Below are 18,746 nucleotides of genomic sequence, written 5' to 3' on the forward strand. Positions count from 1 at the left end.
TGTTCTGTTTTCCTCTTAGAATTCCTCTTTTGATGAAAATGAAGATGTACGAAACCATTTTTCTTTTTTTTCCCCCTCAAATAAAATCACATATAGGGAGCACACATTTCTATTTAGTTTTAAATAATTTTTAACCCTTGTGCTATCTTAGATGACCCCACCCTTACATTGACATGTTCTCCCTACCATGACAAAGGTGGATAAAGGTGGAGAGGATTTCATGTAATAATCCATGGACACCAGTGAAGATCACAAATCATTCAAGAAAAAAGGTTCAGCGCACTGTCTAGTGGGTCTAGATGACCCAAATACCAACGTTAAAGTGCCTAGGATAGCACAAGGGTTACATCAAGTGTCCAGGGTGGAATTCCAAGTTTTGCTTAAGTATAGAAAACTCATCTTTAATTATTTCAGGCATCAGTGAATATCATAAATATGCTACACATTGGTTTTCCTGCTGCACTAACATTTGTGCTCCAAAAACTTCAGAAGGTGGCTTGATAAACATCAAATCGACATACTCATTTAGATATAGATATATATATATATATATATATATATATATATATATATATATATATATATATATATATATATATATATATATAAATGACAAAGTGCAATAAAAACATTCTTGATGGGAATTAGTGTTGTAAAACTGTAGTAAAGACAAAAAGCACATGTTCTGCCAGTGGGAACACGTGACCGTTTCTAAGAATGTTAACCCACTCTGCCCCCTGCTGGCGTGATTTGAAAATGGCATCATTCCCTAAACCTCTTTTACACACAATGTGAGTCAGTATTGAGACAAATGACCTTTTATTTCAAAATGATTAAATGGAATAGATGGAAATCTGATAAAAAGAAAATAAAAGGTTATAATATAAAATCAAAAAATGGGAAAACAAAAAATCAGTACAAATATTCACTTTACATTTAAATATGTACAACTTTGATAAATAAACCAATACTGTAAGGATTTTTTGTTTCGCGATCTTACTTTTCTGGGGGATGTGCTCGTGTACGGAAAGGATCGGAGAAGAAGAGCGGCCAGATGTAGAACAAATCGGAAGCCATTCTCATGTTGAGATCAGATCAAACTGAATTAAGTGCAGACGACAAAACAGGAGGGGAGGCACCGCTACAGAAAAGATGGGTGACCAAATAAAATGTTATTATTGCGTTACTGCTGCAGTGTGATCCGCCGGTCATCCTTTTAATAAGCGTGGTACATTCCTGACACAAAGAGAGGGCTGACTGTTTCCCATCAAAGACCCTTAGATAGAGAACAGCCCGCTTCGGTTCCAGGCAGCAATCTTTAAAGCCTTTTCAATCATCTACCAACAGTGTTAAACATTTACAAGCTGAAGCGTACAGTACAAATATCACTGAGATAGATTAAAAATTGTTTCCTTTAAACCAAAAAGACCCCAACTCAGGTTGCCAACCAGCAGCAATGTTTCCCACCTCTTATGTACACTCCAACCACAGTGTGCAGCAACTTTAGTTTTCATCTGAATGACTGTTTGACACATGAGGAATCTTGTGTTGGAGTCAAATCTCAGTTTAAAAAAAAAAAGCCAGAGCCTCTTCTTGCATCTTCAGTACTTCCAGGAAATGAATTTCTTTGCATCACATCCAAATGTCAGAGCCGTTCCTGACAAGCAGACGCCGCCCTCTATGATTTCACATTTACAAAAGCAGTTCAGTCCTCAAACCAGCCAAGCGCATCCATTCTTACATGATCATCATCCACTAAAAGGGGACTTAAGAATTTATTCTACTTATTTATTGTTAAAGCAATCTCCTGAGTGCAACCGTTTTGGAACTGATTTTTTTCTTTGTAAAAGAACTAACGGTTGAAAAAAAAAAACTTTCTGTAGCTTCTACTGCAAGATCATTTTGGTTTACAAAAGCAAACTAAAAAGAAAATTCAACAGAATTGAACAGTAACTCTGTAAAAATAGACACATATTCCAATACAAGTTAAAGCACGCCAGGAAAAGCTTTCAGCTTTCCTGTGAGGTGAGGAATATCTTGGTTGGGGTGCCACACCCGGTCAGACCTGCTGAGTTTAAATGATGTGTGCAACGGGGGACTGCATGAGAGTACAGCGTCATACATGTGCCACGCATACTGGGATTGAGGCCTGTTTTTTTGCATCTCGAAAGAGGATTTTGCTGCGTTCCAACAGCAATCTTCGCTTTCAACCTCAGACAGAACATACAAAGCTGAGTGGAAAAGACATTCGGGTCGGGAAGCTCTGACCTCCGACTCATCTACAACCTCCGCATGCTTCTGTGTGGAGGCCCAAAACCAGGCTGGGGATGTCGTCTTTGGAAATTTCTGAGGTAAGCCTTATTAATAAGGCCTCGGCACCAGCCCAGACAGTGAGCACACATCCAGACCTCATGCTCTGTGAAGTGCAGCTTTGGAAAAGGGAAGCAGCTCTAGTGCCGCTTCATGGAGGAAACCTTCTTCTTCCTGGCTGCTAGCATCTCATAAAATGGGTCCCTGCTGATGGCAGCTCTGTGGACGGAATACATACAGACAGTCCTTTGATTAGGAAAACAACAGTGACTACAAGACAAAAAACAGGAGTTTCATCTGAAAAGACAGTGCTTAATATATGTATATTATTTTTCAGGTGATAGCAGTAAAATGCAGATTGCTTTCTGTGTTGACATAACTACAATTTAAAGTTCAATAGACCCAGTTTGACAGAAGTTACTCACTTTACCTAAGTCTGCCTGAAGATTCACCTTGATACGACTAACAGACGGAAAAAGAAGTAGATAGACGTACTTTATGCTGTTCATCCATTGTTCTTTTTCTAACGGCGTGGGAGCCGAGATGCGGTAGAAGGTGTGGTTTCCCTCGACAACCCGCCCGTCTGCCTCCGTTTTGCACGCTTTGATCACCTGGTCTTTGTTTTCAGGAATGAAAAGCTCAAAGCAGTTCTGGGAAAAAAAGAAAACGGACACAAATTCAAAACTGCAGCTTTGATGTGGGTGTGCGAGCGCTTTAACCTCCTTTTGGGGAAGCTCATCTAAAAGTTGGAGAAGGGGAATCTTTGAATGTCCCTAAAAGTGAAGGCAGAAGAACGGTTCTGAGGACTCAAGGGTTTAGTCAGACAGAAGAAGTCTTCATCTACTTACTGCACCTTTTTGGGCCTAAACAAACAAACCAGGATAAAATAGGGCAAATCAAAAAGGGACAAATTAGCAGGACAAACAAAAATACAGTTATTGTAACAGTGAGGTCCTTCCAGAGACTGGTAACAGTCACATGTCAAGACCACACCCACACTTAACACAATTTTTAATCCAATATATATACATTAAAAAAACATTTCTTATAGGATTTGGTACAAATTCTAACCATGATAATGCCGTGTGTATGTCCTAGGACTCAGCGGCAGTAGTTTGTTAGAAATTTGCCTCTGGATGGTGGGCGGGGCTTTTGGCGCTCCCTTTCCTGTTGCAGATGAACAGGAAGCTTATGACCCGCCCTGCACGTCACCTACGCCACAAATGCGCCCTTTTTCAAACTGAATTTGTATGTCTGCTGCTGATACACAACAATTGAATAAAGAAACACTGAGAAATACAACTTTGAGCATAACTTTCTTAATATCTGTCCTCAGAATGCCACAAGAACTTGTTAAAAACACGTTTTTCAATGGTGTGGGTCTTTAAATGTGCTTTAACCTGGATGATTTCACTCCAAACTGCCTCAATCTGAAAGGGTCACGACAATAAAAAGGAAACTGTACTAACAGGCTTCTTATCCTCCACCTCCCTGATGCTCAAATTCTCCAGTGGGATGATTCCTCGAGGTTCTTTGTCCTGCACGAATAAAGCAAAGCAGGTCAATCAGACACTGTCAGACACGCAGGTGGAATTTGATGGCGAAAGGCACTCACTGTTGTGAACTCAAAATAGTAAAGACAGTTGTCTGTCAGGATAAACCATCTCCTCTTCCACGTCTTAACTCGTCCTCCTGTAGAATAAAGAGCCGACATCAGAAACCCCCACTGAGAGACGGAGAAGCTCAGGAAAGAAAGGAGCACCAAAGCACCAGGCTGCGCAGCAGACAGACACATGAATGGCCACAGAGACGGATGACGCTTCCACAGGACTCCCACATGTCACCCTTCTTCCTCTTCTCTCTGTCTGTAGGAACTGTCAGCCTGACATATACCAAACAACTTGTCCTCTCGTTTCCCCGTCAGTTTTTAAAATATTACATTTGCCTAAAGCCGGAGTGAGAACATTAAAAAGAATCTTCTGGTCTCTGGAAACTATAGCTTCATTGGCCCGAATTTCTTTTGTTGCCGACTCAGAGGGACACATTTAAAAGTCCAGGATCAATACAAGCCTAACAGATCATTGTGCTTCACATTCACTAAATGTATTGAAGCACTTCCATTAAATGACTTGGGGGCAGTTCTGTGTGCTTAAATGAATGAATGAGAAGTGGATTTTCTAAATGAGGGGTGACAGAATCAAGTCTTGGCCCGTGTGACCATCACTGGGGACTCTTTGGTTAACGTGGTTCACTCCAACTGGGGGTTGACCTCTTGGCCTCTTTGTCACTTGTACTTCCTGTGATGGGTAACCTGATCACAGATGAAAGGCGGAGACCGACAAACAGGATAAGGAGAAAGGCTTCGCCACAGACGGATGCTGGGCTCTTCTTAAGCTGTTGCAATATTACTTTTCCTGTTTGGGTTCACTAGAAATCATTTCTTACATGTATATATATCCAGACTCTGGCATGCTGCTACAAGCCTCGTCTAGACAAGATGATCCCACCACCGGTGTTAGTGAAACAACCCCCCCCCCTTCCAACACACAAGCTTCACAGGATGCTTCTGGACAAATCACACTCACAACATCATATAACAGCAGCGGCACTGTATATGATATTCTGTCATATCACAGAAAGGTGGAGCACTTCGCCTACACCTAACATCTACACAGACTAGAGAACACTGGACAGAGATGGAGACGACGGCAGCTCGCCACACCTCGACTCATTTCGCATGGAAAAGAGAAAAAGCAGGCCATGATGCTGATTTGTTTAAAGAGGACAGGGTTTCAAAACTGAAACTAATTAAATCATTTCCTGTCACTAGGAGACAAAGCTTTCCTGCAAGAATGTCTGAAACATGGTCGTCCCAGAGGATTGTTGCAGGGGGTCTGGGCTGGAGTGGGTTTTCCAAGCAAAGTCTTTTATCCAATTACTCAATTAAAAAAAAAAAAAAAAAAAAAAGAAAGATCTGAAAAACTTGCTAACACGGTTTGGTCCAGTCCAGCACCACAAGAGGCCACAGCCACACTTTTACCAATCAGATCCATTTCCAGCATGAAAGCAGAATTTTGCTGATGAAAAAGTGCAGTATTTCCTCTCCATGCAAACACACAGCAAGCTAAATCCAATGGAAAATTGGTGCGTGAGCAATACCACAAGTCCTTTGCTATGATTGTTGAATGGAAAGGAGGTATAATGCAGCTTCCAAAACAAAAACTGAAGATCACAGAGAGAGTGCTTGAGCGCACAGGGCAAAAAAAAAAAAAAAGAGTAAAGCTGTTCTGTAGAGTGGTCACAAAGCTGTGACTTCCTGAGAGAAAAATGCACCAAGCAACCACCCGACAGATATAAATAGGAGCGGAGATAAACCACTGAGTCTGTGACACACTGAAGAAACAAGCTGAAGTTTGGATGAATCAATGAAGAGACAAAAAAAAAACACCAAAAAGCATCATTTAAAATGTAAAGAGTGGGAAAAAAAGCATGGCAGACCACCAAAAGCACCTGAGAGTTGAACTAGCGTTGGGTAAGAGCAGGTGTACATACCTCCTGAGGAAAGACAACAGCCAAAATCATGGAAACAAACGAACAAACGAAGAGGAAAAGAAAACATAACAAATCAAATTAAATCATAAGAAGTTAGGGCACCACAGTTCTTCCGCAGTTTATTATCCAGTTAGACTTTGATGAACTGCTTTACAGCGCCAATAACGCTTTTTGTCCACAAGGGGGAGCTGTATTCAAAAAAACAAGAGCTAATGCAAAGCACTGCATGACATGTGGCCATTTGCTAAAATAAATGGCCTTCCTGGGATTGTTTCACTCAAATCTGGAAGACAAAATTATTTTTTTTTAAAAGAGCTTATTCTAAAAAATTCACAGCAACAAGGTTTTTAAAAAGAAATTCACTGTGAATCTGTGGAGTAGAGAGAAATACTGGAGGGAACAGAAAGAGTTGTGGCTTTGGGTTGGGATTGTCTTTTCGGGAAATTGTTAATAATTAAGCTATAATTGGAATAATTTGCATGTCTTTGTGTCCAGAAATAGTCAGAGAAATGATGTAGGTGGGCGTGTTTTACAACAAAAACCCCACGATTAACAGTTTTAAATAAATTGTGTAAAATTGTTCAGCTTTACTGCAAATATTTGTAACCAATGAGTTACGTGAGATACGTGGTCGTCTTTCAGAATACCTTTGGCAAAACAGATGTTAATCTTCCAAAACAAAGAAAACTTTTCAATTAAATCAAAGCCACTGATAAAAATAAAATAAAAAGATTAGGCTAGTATGTGTTAAAAAATGGAGGAATATGGTTGGCTCCAGCACTCACCCAGTTTGAGCAGCCAGCCTTCTCTGTCTGGGTTAAAGAAAGTGTGTGTGAGGTCGTTGCCGTCATCTTCTGGGATCTTGAACGGTTCATTTTTTATGCTGTCGTACAGATTCTGCAAGCAGAAGCAGATGTTGGTGACAAACTAAAGACACGTTTGAGGTCAGACTGCCGGGTTTCTGAGTGCAACGCACCGTGAGAAGGTCTTCAGGCAAGTCTCCTCCGTCGTTTATACCCCTGTTCATGGAGATGAACCGCTCCACTGACGGCTTGTCCTTCACGTTTGGATTGTGAAGGCTGGTGTTTAGCATGATGATGGCGAATGACAGGATGTAACAGGTGTCTGCAACACATGGTCAGAAAGATGAGGTCAACAGGGCGCTAAGGGCTGCAGCAGAAGGGCAACACTGGTCTGCTTTGAAATATAGATGGAAATTAGCAGAGCTACAAGCGCGGCACTTTCTAGACCACAGTGAAGAACGGATGAGCAAAGAGATTCTGTAATGAGGAGAGTGGGCGGCACGCACTTGGGCAGTGAAATATGCATGCGTGTTTGTGCTCGTGCGCTGCTGCTCGCGTGCCTTCACAGATGCATTAGGACGGCTGACGCAGCAGCACTTTATAAACACCGTTAGGCTTCGAGATGCAATATTCATATCCATCTGGATCCATGCGAGACCGTCTGTGAGGAGCATTACTTCCCGAATGCCAGACATTCGGACAATTTTGTGTCTGCTAAAAGAAAAGAAAAAGCAGTCGACGCGGCTTTCATTGATGTCCTAATAGATCTTTGAGCTTCCATTGCACTTTTTAATCTTGCACTGAAATCTGAATATGATCGGCATCTTATTTCCATTTGCTGCAGTTAATGATTGAAAGGAAAACAAATGAACATAAACGGTGATGGATATAAAACACAAAGTAAAAGATGACATCAGCATAATGTCTGAGGTCTAGCACATTTTAATAGTAGCACTTCATCTCCAGCAGAAATAGCTTTTACATGAATATTTTAGTCTTTCAAACTTCCAGTCAATTTTGCCCAATCCTAAGATCCACTGCAATCATCTTTTGATCTATTTTAAAAGTATTCTCAGTGGTCTTTTAATTATAATTATGCCCAAATGAGAAAACTGTATTATTTTCTAACACATAGTTTCTGCAGAGCGGCAGGAGTTTACTAGAAATTCGCCTCAGAGTTGTGGACGGGACCGTTGGCACGGAGCAACCCCATCTCCCCTTCCCCTCCCCGTTGCTGAGAGCTCTCTGTTGAAGCGGAGCAGGGGGCATCTGGCCCACCCAGCATTTCTTTTTTTTACATCCCAAATACACTTCCTTTTAAATGGCATTTTTTGTCCGCTCCCCTTTTTACAAAGATTTAAATAAAGAAATACTCTGAAATGGAATGTATGTTAAAACACAATTTTCATGGGAGTGGGTCTTTAAAAACCACTTCAAGCAAATATTTGTGTATATGGTTTTGGTATTCCCATCATTCTATGATTGAAGGATTCCACACTTACAGCCAGTTTGGATACACGTGTAGGAAACATGAGATATAGTTTTCCTCCACTTGTATAGTTGTGTTATTGTGGCTTGTTTTCTGTATACGTCTGAACCGCTTTGAACTGCTGCACATTCCCTCTGCAGGCCCTTTTCTTCTGCGTCGCATCAGCACTGTGCTACCTGACTGCTGTACCTGTGGACTGGAAAACTTTGGAATTGCATTGGACATAGCGTTGAGCGAAGGCTTCCATCATCCGGTCGATTTTCTGCGCTTCTCCCGGCAGCCGAAAACTCCACAGGAACTGCCTGTCATGGGACACTTTTACCGTCAGTGCAAGTCTCACTTCCACTGAAGCGAATCTTGGTCACAAGACTGAAACATTCTGAAAACAGACTTAAATCCCACATGATCTGAATAGAACTAGAGATCCAGGTGGAGATCAGGACGTTCACAGTGTTTTACCTCAGGGCCTGAACCAGGTTAAGGTCTGTGAACTCATGAAGTTCCACGAAGGCATGGAGGACTTGGATATTGAAGTCATCTCTGTGGAGGAGAAAAAAAATATATAAACTTAAATTTTTTTTTGCAAATGAACTAATACATTTAACACTTTTGCAAAACACAGAATGCAATGAAAACAGGTAAAAAAAAAAAGAAAAATGTCCATCACCTTTTATCATCTAATCTAGATCATGAGATCATCCCTGACCTTTTTGTCCTCCAGAGTAAATGATCTGCCCTGAGGGATCATGGGACAGCTCTGAGGAGCTTAGAGGCATATCCAGTCACCAGCATTTTCAGTGGACAAATGACCACCCTGGAGATTCCCCTGCTGCTAACACCCCCTCCTTACACAATCACAAACACTTGAAAGCTTGATAAGAATCCAACAGAGAGGATCCATCAGTTCCATTTCCTGGTCTAAGCTTACAGAAGACCACACCCTGTGGTCCCAGAGCACAGTGTGATGAGCACCACACTTAGTATTTCCTGAATTACAAGTATAGCAGCAGAAATGATCCCTCTTCTCCACAGTGCAGCCTTTTTTTGTTATCCCTATGCATTCCTGAGACATGAGAAGACATACAATGACAGAAACAACCTGCTGAGTAACACACATCGACTTTAGAGGCGGATTTAAACATGCAACCAATTACCAGCAAAACATGATTAAATCACTGCATATTTTATTCTTTTTCATCCTTACTTTTATCATTTATTGGGCTTGGAAACCAAAAGAAAAAGAGAGACAGGAAAGAGCGGCCAGACGGATGAGAATAAACTCCCTACCTCTCTCCAAGGTAATCCCCAATAGCTGTTTTGTTGAGACCCTCTCCTTTGTAGAGGAATCGAGCAATGTCCTCGCTGGTATTCTTCAGCAAGTCATTCTCAATAAGAAACTGGATCCCCTGGAAAAAAAAGCCAAAGCAAAGGTTGAAGGCCTGTTATGAAGCACGTTTTCTATAATAAAAAAGGAGAAAAAACTGTTACCTTTTTGGGGTCCATGTTGAATTTCTTTCGGCCCATGGCTACATGTTTGTTCCTCTGCATATTCTTCCTGTAGGGTTAAATGTACATCAGTGGTTTTAAATGAAATATGCCTATGATGCTTTGCTGGGGAAAAGTATCATGGTAGAATGTCGGGTATGATATGTTTCCACAAATCTATCATTTTGATCAAAAGAAACCAACTGAGTATGTCTCTGTATGCCTAAATATGAGGCAACAGATTTTAAAATGTTAGTAAATGGTATCAGAAAATGCTGATTGTTTGACAGTTTAGGTTTTAACATTCTAAAAGCACCACATCTGTATGATTACGTCTATAAATTTAAACGTAGCATGATGAGAAACGTGGTTACAAATCTTTGTGAGTCTGCGTGGATCATTCCACTAAACTGAACAGCTTCCCCTTGAATCTTTACCCGTGACCTTTTCTCTGAATCCGGGGTTCATGATGAGCAGGGGTTGTTGATTTAGCGACGTTCAAAGGCGAAGACAGATATGGGAATGTCTCACTTCTCATTATTTCAGGGGTCAAAGTGCACCCATATAGTCCGCTATTGCTATGGTTACATCTTCCTTTCATATTGATGAGACGTCATCCACTTCCTTCCAATTCTCACTCAAAAACATTGGTTTCGATTAGCACTTGAGTCTAGATTTTAAGAGTGGTGGCACAGATGAACAGTTATTGTATTCTAGAAACAGATGGAAAGGGCTCAAGAATCAAACGCATTCAAGTGGGAAATTGTTTAAAAATGTGCAGAACTTTAAAGGATCCCTATTCACTTGAGTGAAGCTCTCCCTCTCAAGAGAGCGTCTATTGTCTGCTTCAGTCTGTACACCCACTGCATTATTCAATGAGGCCTCCAATCATGGAGGGTGTGCCTGATGAAACATTTAAAATGCCTTAAAAGCAAAGCCAATTTGGGGAGGGGATCTGGTGGTTTGGCGTGGCCGTCCAACATGAATTATTGACAGCTTCATTTTGCTAAGTTAATATAGGTAGAAGCGACAAGCCATCTTAGGCCCCCCAAAACAAAAAACAAAAACACTGAAGGGGTGGGAACTTTTTTGGTTTTTCTCACCTTTCCTCTGTGGAATCCAGGTTCTCGATCTCGCTGTTCACTTCTGCTATCTCATCCTTCAGCCGCTGCAAAGCAAATAACCACAAAGACGCTGTTAGCATCCCAAGAAAAGGCCTGAATCCGGTGAGCAGTCACATCAAAGCGGGCAGTGGAAGGGTGTGACGAACACAAACAACAGAGCAGATATTTGTATAAAATGGGAAAGGTCCATTTGAATAGAAAGGCAGAGGTTGAATCACCTGTTTAATATCCATCTGCTCTTGTATTACATGAGTCTTCTTTTACGTCTATTTGACGTGTGCCTTCTCCTACTTCTACTCCACAGTGACTGATAAATGTGTGTTTCCTCTTTATTTTGCATTTGTTGGCTCCTGCGACTTATACTCCAGAAAAGATGGCAGCAATTTAGTGAAGAGGCTCATATTTAATTCTGAACTAAAGTTCAGCTTTTTCTCCTGTCAAACATTGATTTTTTCCAACCAGGGTTCAGCTTTGCATCGACTCTGCAGAACAGAGCACATCAACGGGAAACCTCGACACAAATGAAGTAAAGAAAGTATGCAAGTAGATTAGATTTTGGGTGGCATTTCAGTGATTAATGGCCTTAGAAGCAGATTCAATGAAGCGGACTTTCTGGTGCCAGACTGGCATCAAAGATGAAAGAGGGGGAAAGAGTGTGTGGTGAAAATGAGCAACTCTAAATAAACTGCACAAGAAAATTTGAGTCTACAGACTCGGCTTGGCTGTGGTCATGTGGGAAAGTTCATTCACACCCCGCTACAATGTTAGTCTATGACTTTCTTGGGCACAAAGCTATCTCAGTAAAGACGGAACCACAAAGGGAACATCTGTGTTTTCAAGGCCTGCGCAATCACAACACATTCCTCAGATGCTTGCGCCCACAAATAAAGGCTTTGCTCATACGGAATAGAAAGGGGCTGTGCTGGGGGGGCTTGACATGCTGGAGCAGAGGACGACAATGTGGGAGTCGCTGAGGAGGCGACGGGTCACTGTAGGGAGCACGGAGAAGGTGAGAAAGGAAAGACGGGGGCAGCAGTGGGGTGGGGGAGTCAGTGAAGGTGACGAGCTGAGGTCATTCAGGAACAATGCCACCACAATGGATGTCCATGTTGAGGTTTGTACCAAATACTGACGGCAAACACGGTCAGATGCACGGCATTCTAGCACAGTCATCAAGTCGAAAATCAGAAAAGGTTGTTGTAATGTATGAAAACAACATAAAACCACTTTAGGGAAATTCTGCTGAACTGATTTGAATCCCGGGATGTGGTTGGAAATCAACTCGACCACATAGGCAGTCATGGAGGCAGAGCGACGGTCAGATCTGTTTGACGAATCATTTAATCGCTTCAGTTTTACATCCATGTCATCCTCAGAAGACAAAGCAACAACAGTAATGGTCTCTATGACAAAAAAAGAAAACCTGAAAATACCTGAAGATTAAGGAGCTTTTGGAACTAGAAGACTGATTGGAAATTCTTTGTACCAATTGGGAAAAACAGTCGTTTAAAGTAGGGTATAGCTTTGATTACAAGAAGTAAAAAAGTTTGTTTTTGATCTCTTCTTCTTTTCAATGCATTTACAGTGTGCGGCTGTTTTTATTCCCAGTTCACATGAAACTAAATATCATTTTCTGCAACTACCTGAATGTCCAGCAGAAGCTCCTGCTTGCGCCTGCGGATGTTCTCCAGCTCCTGCTGCTCCTCTGGAGTGAGGTCATCTGGCACTGGAAAGAAAACAGAAGAAAGGATGAAACAACACCCACCTTAACCTGTAAACACATCTATCCCTGAACTCCACCTATAGAAGAGCCAGCTGAAATAAATAATTTTATTCCTTTTTGGCAACACGTTTATATAAAACTAAACATGAAAAACTTGAGTTAAGTTGACCCAAAATGGTTTCAGAATCGGCTCCATGAGCCAAAATGTGATGAGTCCAAAAGGCCTGACAGAGCTCCTGACACTTACACAATGGATGGTTATTATTAGCTTGATCTGTGCCAACTACTAAGGGGCAAGCAGTGTGTCCTAGTTGAAACTGCTTATGCGTGTGCAACGCTTCTCTGCACTGAAAGCAGCAGAGACCGGCAGGATCAGCAATTCACATAAACGCAAACCAAAACATTTTAATTTTTCCAAGAAAAGCGTTGGACTTCCATATTTTATGTTGAAATTGCCACTTCAGGAAACAAAACCTCAAATGCTCCAGCATCAGCAGCACTGAAATGATATCATGGCCCGCCTATAATGTTTGCCAACCTCTGGTGAAGGGGTCAAACTCCTTCAAAGGGATTAGCTTGGAAAATCTGCATTACGGAGTCAGTGCACTAAAGCTTAGCAATCACCTGGCACAGCAGTCAATAAAGCAGACCAGCAGCCAGCCATCGGAAAAAAGATGGACTTGACTGTGCTGAGTTCACATTCGTCTGCGCACGCAATAAACACAAGAAAGAGACTATGTAAGAAAAAGTTTCTCAAGATCCAAACAAACAAAAGAAGACGTTATTCTGAAAACCCCTGGTTTAATAAAGCAGAATATGCATGATCCTCCTCAGCAGATCATCTCATTAGAACTTGAAAATATCGCTCTATTTTTTTTTTTGCACAAAAGACAAAGGCAGAGAAAAACAAGCCATGAAAGGCTGCCGAGAATCAACATGCTGTCCTCATGTTGTGTTTGCAGTAAGCATGACGAGGATGACGACCAACCTGAGGCAAACTTTTACACCATCACATACCTTACAGTTTACAGCAACCCTGATGAACCAAGTATCCATGGAAACCTAATAGACAAAAAGTGCTAATATGACGAGCTGCTAGAGCAACATTAACCTACAGGAGAACCAGTGGGATGAAGGATAAGCCGAAAGCAGAGATGATCCCCTTTCTGGAAACATAATGTCAGGTTGGATGACGTTTAGCGAAACGACACACCACATCTCAAGACAAGAAGCCAACATGGCAACCACAGCATTCCTGATGAAGAAATGCCACAAAAGAAGAGATGGAAATAAAGACATGTTGTAAAAAGAACTATAATTTGGCACAAAAGAGGGAGAATACATGCCTCAACTTTAACGTCCCCTCCTATCACTGAAGAGCACAAACCTAGAGCTTGAAGTTCTCCAAAAGTCCATCGTTTATTTTCAACAATGGTTGATCAAAATGTGTCAGAGGGTTTTAGGCGTAGATGCCAGTCAAGATCTCATAAGGGAAGGAACCAACCCCACCCTCATTGTGTCACAGGGCATCACTGAGGAGGCGTCATTTTTCAGAATTGCATAAACATTTGTTCTCACTTTTTAATGGGTTGCTGGATTTTTAACCCGTGACCAAAAGTGGGAGAAATGGCGGGTGCGTTTCCTTTTCAAATCCAACTTTTCTTTAAGATCTTTAATGCTGTTCAGTCACTCAAAAAAGCAGGCTCCTGCTCCTCATCCTCATAGAGGCCGAAGGCCACAAACTCCAGACAAATTATTTAAAAGATTAGTTGAGGAATTTGTTTTTGGTTTCAATTAGAGCCGTTAACCCATGTAGACTTGAAGGAATGTGTTTTAGTTCCTGGTATAACAGCAGTAACAACTGAACAGGTTAAAACTTAATAATCATTAAAACAAGAAGTACTTTAAACCCCCCGGACCCCCCCCCCCTTTTTTTTATTAAAGGTACGGAGATAAGACTTAGCAGTTACTGCAATCTTTCTACATCAAGCTTTCAGGTCAATTTTCGTCCTTTTGCCACAAAGGGCCCCTTTTTGTAAACATTTGTCTTTATAAATGCTATAACCTTTTTTACTGACAGCACTTAAGTTGATTCTCGAATCCCAAACTTGTTCTAGTGAGGCTTGGGTCAACACTGAGTAACAGAGGTGGGAGGGAGATCAAGGGGGCTACCAATTATAGCTTCCCCTCCCACAGCGGCAAAGTCTACTAATGGGTATCCTGATTGCAGGAAAAAAAAAAAAATAAGTCTAATTTCCACTCAGATCATCTAAGGATTCTCCTGAGAAAAAAAAAGGTCTGTACAAATGTGACCCAAATTAAAACCCTCCTCTGAACGCTCAAGAACCGAAAGAAAATGACAAAAAAAAAAAAGTATTGCTTGAATTATTTACAGGTTACAACTTCCATCAGAACTGCACCTTTGTTACAGATGTATAAAAACTGTCCAAATAATTAAATTAATATCAACAATGTATATCGCCATCTTCTTTCTGACTCATCCAGACTTTCTATTATGCTTGATTACAACGCATCACATATCTTCAACCTGTCGCTAATATTATACACAACGCCATGAAGGTTTCAAGTCAAACTCATCGATGTAAAAGAAATTTTAAAAAAATGTCCAGACATCTTGATCATTGTCTCAGAGGACAGAATACATCATTTCTTTTCTGTGAAACAGTTAATTCATGGAAAAATTTGCTAAAAGCACCCACCCCCCTCCCACCCCACCCCTGGAGGTCTCAGAGGGCTGAAGTCAATCGACCTCTTGCCAGAACCAATAACTGTCCTAACGTAAACAAAAAGCAGCGTACGTCACGATAATGCACACAACAAGCGATCAATAGTCCTTTCCAGGACAAATCGAGTTATTACCTGGAGAACTGACTCTTTTGAAAAATGTGGCTTCTTTAGCAATAAAAAGGTGGCTTAAAAATATGACCACATCATCATCTAAGACTTCATCTCATTATTAAATCCAATCCCAAGAGAGCAATATACTTCAACCACCCCCCTTCACTTTCATGTCTGAAGTAGAAACCTTGCACCGACGCGGAGGACCCCCCCCCCCCCTCACCCCCCCTCACCACCACCACCACCACTCCTCATCCCAACAAACAGAAAAGCAAACCTGTCACCAAAATGAACACTAGTTCAGCACCCAACTGGACCGGACCAGTGGGTGGAAGAAGGTGAAGTTGAGAGCGGAGAAGAAGGACCTCAGTGTGAAACCGGGGGGGGGCAATGGCAAGAGAACACAGGGACAGTGGGAGAGGTGGTGGGATGATCACAGTCCCCCCTTTGTGTCAGCTTCATCCCTCTGCGAACCCAAATGTCAGACACGTGTTTGCAGCAATACCTGATCCCTGAAACGGATCCTATGTAAACTCCAAAGAATAGAGACACAACTTCCACAGTGGAAACTAAAAAAGTAAAGTAAAAATGTGAAATTACCATCATATTAAATCATAAAACAAATCTCAGCATCCCACTGTCTAGCATCAGTTGTCCAGCCATTCTCAGTACAGCTTTATTTATCACATAAAGCAATAAGCCATCGGGTCAGCTTAAACAGAAAATCTGTTTTATTAATACAGTACTAAAATAACACTGACAGATCTATTTAAAAGTAGAGCATGGGGCAAGTCAGAGTTAATTAAATTCAACATTCTTGTGGTAAGAACTCGCACAGATGAAATACAAACTATGAACTGCAGATCTAGAACCAATTAAGCAGGAAAAGGAGCAGACCTGAATAAGAGAATCTCCGAAGTTTCTTTCTTCACAGCTCACTCCACGTTGAAAATAAGTAAAAAAAAAAAAAGAAAGCTAGAGCCAGACATCCCCTCTGCTGTTGATCCCGCCACTCAGCAAAAGCATCCCAAAAATCCAAATTACAAGCGGAGGGAAGGAGCCTGGTCTTTCAGGAAGGACCATTGAAGATACCAGCGGAGTTTTCCCAGCTGCAGCAGAGTTATCAGGCCCCGCCTGCTCGCAGACAGTGACACAGACCATTCGGGAAGGACCGTTACTCCCTGCCTCTCTCCCTCCGCATGCTCTTTTCCAGCAACTACAATAAACATAAGAGCTCCACCTGGTGGTGACTCCTTACCTGGTTACTCTGCTTCTGGCAGACAGTTCATGCAAAGCCAATAAACACACACCTACTACCTACCTCTCTCTTGCAACTGGTAGTTCCTAAAATATAGTGTTTTAGCTACCAATGGGATACTTCTGTGTTTGCACTGCTCTATTAAAAATTCTATGTGACAAATTCACACACATTTAGTGAGAAACCATCTGGTTTGTTGACATTTTAGAATTGCTGTACGTCAGTCAACTTCAGGTTAAATTTAAATCTAAATCCCAAATTTCCATTACTTTACCTGTATTCATATTTATTGTACACTAAGCAGTTTTAGCAAACGTTCACTTTTTTCATTGTCAACAGAAAGATAAAGCCCTGTGACCTTTTAGACCTTTGGAAATAATTGCAAAAGCCATTTATGGAGCAACGGTTCATTTCAAATAAATATAGCATTTTTATCAGCCTTATCTAAACATGAACATGGAAAATCAGATCTTTAACATTAGATTAAATAAGCCAAAAAAGAAAGGCTGATTGGCAACAATAACGGACAAAAAAACAATACTTTGTGTTCAATGTAAATGTCTTCTATTGAGTAGGTTTTTTTTTTTTTTAAGATGGTAATAACAATATTGTTTTTATTTTCCTCAAAAGGTTGCACATCATTTCCTGATTGGTGACTAAGCTCCAAGATGACCAACTGATGAGTCATCTATGCAAACCAGACCTTCACCCTATCCTCTTAGTCACCCTAACCAGTCACGGGCCCGTCTAACTGCCACGATCACCCTAAATCTAATTTAATGTTGGAGTCTGTGCTGAGGACAGCGTGTTTTTCTTCAGCCAAAGTCTGCGTATTTCCCTTAACGCTGCCAGAAATCCTCCTGGAGGGTCTGGAGCGTTCACGTTCCTGCTGGGTTAGTGCAGCGTGAGTCTGCGCTTGCCCCAGGGTGTGTCTGCGCAGACGTGAGCGCTTCCCTGCACCCGCCTGTGTGGACGGGACTGAGTCAGGCGGCCGCCCTGTGCTGCTCGCTGTGACATACAGCTCAGCCCGGTAAGTGTCACCGTGCTGGATCTGCGGGTTATGTCATACGACAAGTCCTGACACGAAGATGGATTATTGTCTCACAGAGTTTTACATGGAAAGTGACTGTTCTAGAAAGGAATAAAACTGCAGCAAAAACAAAGATGTCCTTTTGCCAGAAGCATTTAAAACGTCAGTCAGGGTGCATCTAGTTTCTAACGGCTGCTTCTGCACTTTGTTTTTAAATATAGAGGGGGGAAAAAATATGATATTGTAAATCATGTGATCTTAAAGATGGAGAGTGGAATATCTAGTCATCTGAAACAAAAAAGTTTTTTTTTTTTTGTTTGTCACTAGACTGAATAAAGATGAGGAACTTGTGGCTTTTGACCCTTTCAAAATAAAGAATCATGATTTCTTTTTAAAGGACATAAGATAGCACTGGGGCTAAATGTTGTGTAGAGGTAAAACTGCAGAACTTCATTTATTTGACAGCAGTTCGTCACGACACAAAACTCATTAGAAGTGTGACAAAAGAAGGGTAAATAAACCATCTTTCTCAGTTCAGAATGAAATTTGTTGTTGAAGCTTTGATGCAAAGGATGTGAAGCTGCCTCTTTGTGTTTCCACAGCAAACACACACAAGGCTCAACAACATCAACATCCTGACCACGTCCAGGTCATAATTCCGAACAGAGAGGGGCAGTTTGCTTTAATAAACCCCTTTCTGTGTCACTGGTGTTAATCAAACATTGGGTTTAACTCCAGCGGAGGAGGTTTTACTTCTCACAACACACGTCTTTGTCTTCTAGGACAGTAATCCATCAGGACATCCGCCGTGAGAGTAAACCAAATATATCCCAAGACAGAAGAGAGGAACTTTAGTTGTTATATCAATATTTTTGTCTTTTTTGTTTTTAGAACTCCCTTTGCCAGAAAGTCAACTTTTTAGATGTCACTTCCTGTGGTGCACTAAGCCACTGACTTGATTTCCTGTTGCTTCTTTTGTTTTGTTTTTTTAGCAAAATTAAAAAAAAAAAAAACTTCCATCCGAACAGAAAAAATTAACCCTACGCTGAAGACATATGGGTCAGTGAACAACTATTCTGCAATTATTACTTAACAAATGTTGAGTTAAACAAC

At 41.2% G+C, this 18,746-nt stretch overlaps 1 protein-coding gene across 4 annotated transcripts in view; it reads right to left on the minus strand.

The window, feature by feature from the left end:
• Window positions 1-802: 802 nt before the first annotated feature.
• Window positions 803-18,746, minus strand: part of LOC101170762 (cytohesin-1) — a 32,483-nt gene continuing 14,539 nt past the window's right edge. For 2 of the 4 annotated variants that reach the window (XM_011478148.3, XM_004071409.4), the window contains exons 2-13: window positions 12,407-12,489; window positions 10,743-10,807; window positions 9,643-9,709; window positions 9,442-9,560; window positions 8,614-8,694; window positions 8,344-8,456; window positions 6,839-6,987; window positions 6,648-6,759; window positions 3,926-4,002; window positions 3,780-3,848; window positions 2,806-2,960; window positions 803-2,529 (exon numbers count right to left, since the gene is read on the minus strand). In XM_011478148.3, the coding sequence (XP_011476450.1) occupies window positions 2,451-2,529; window positions 2,806-2,960; window positions 3,780-3,848; window positions 3,926-4,002; window positions 6,648-6,759; window positions 6,839-6,987; window positions 8,344-8,456; window positions 8,614-8,694; window positions 9,442-9,560; window positions 9,643-9,709; window positions 10,743-10,807; window positions 12,407-12,489 (1,169 nt within the window). In that variant the 3' untranslated portion in view covers window positions 803-2,450. Of the gene's footprint in view, window positions 2,530-2,805; window positions 2,961-3,779; window positions 3,849-3,925; window positions 4,005-6,646; window positions 6,760-6,838; window positions 6,988-8,343; window positions 8,457-8,613; window positions 8,695-9,441; window positions 9,561-9,642; window positions 9,710-10,742; window positions 10,808-12,406; window positions 12,490-16,242; window positions 16,434-18,746 lie in introns of those variants that run through there. The other 2 variants (XM_011478151.3, XM_011478149.3) reach the window with 2 other exon arrangements.

This window comes from Oryzias latipes, chromosome 8, assembly GCF_002234675.1.
Source record: "Oryzias latipes chromosome 8, ASM223467v1".
NCBI lineage: Eukaryota > Metazoa > Chordata > Actinopteri > Beloniformes > Adrianichthyidae > Oryzias > Oryzias latipes.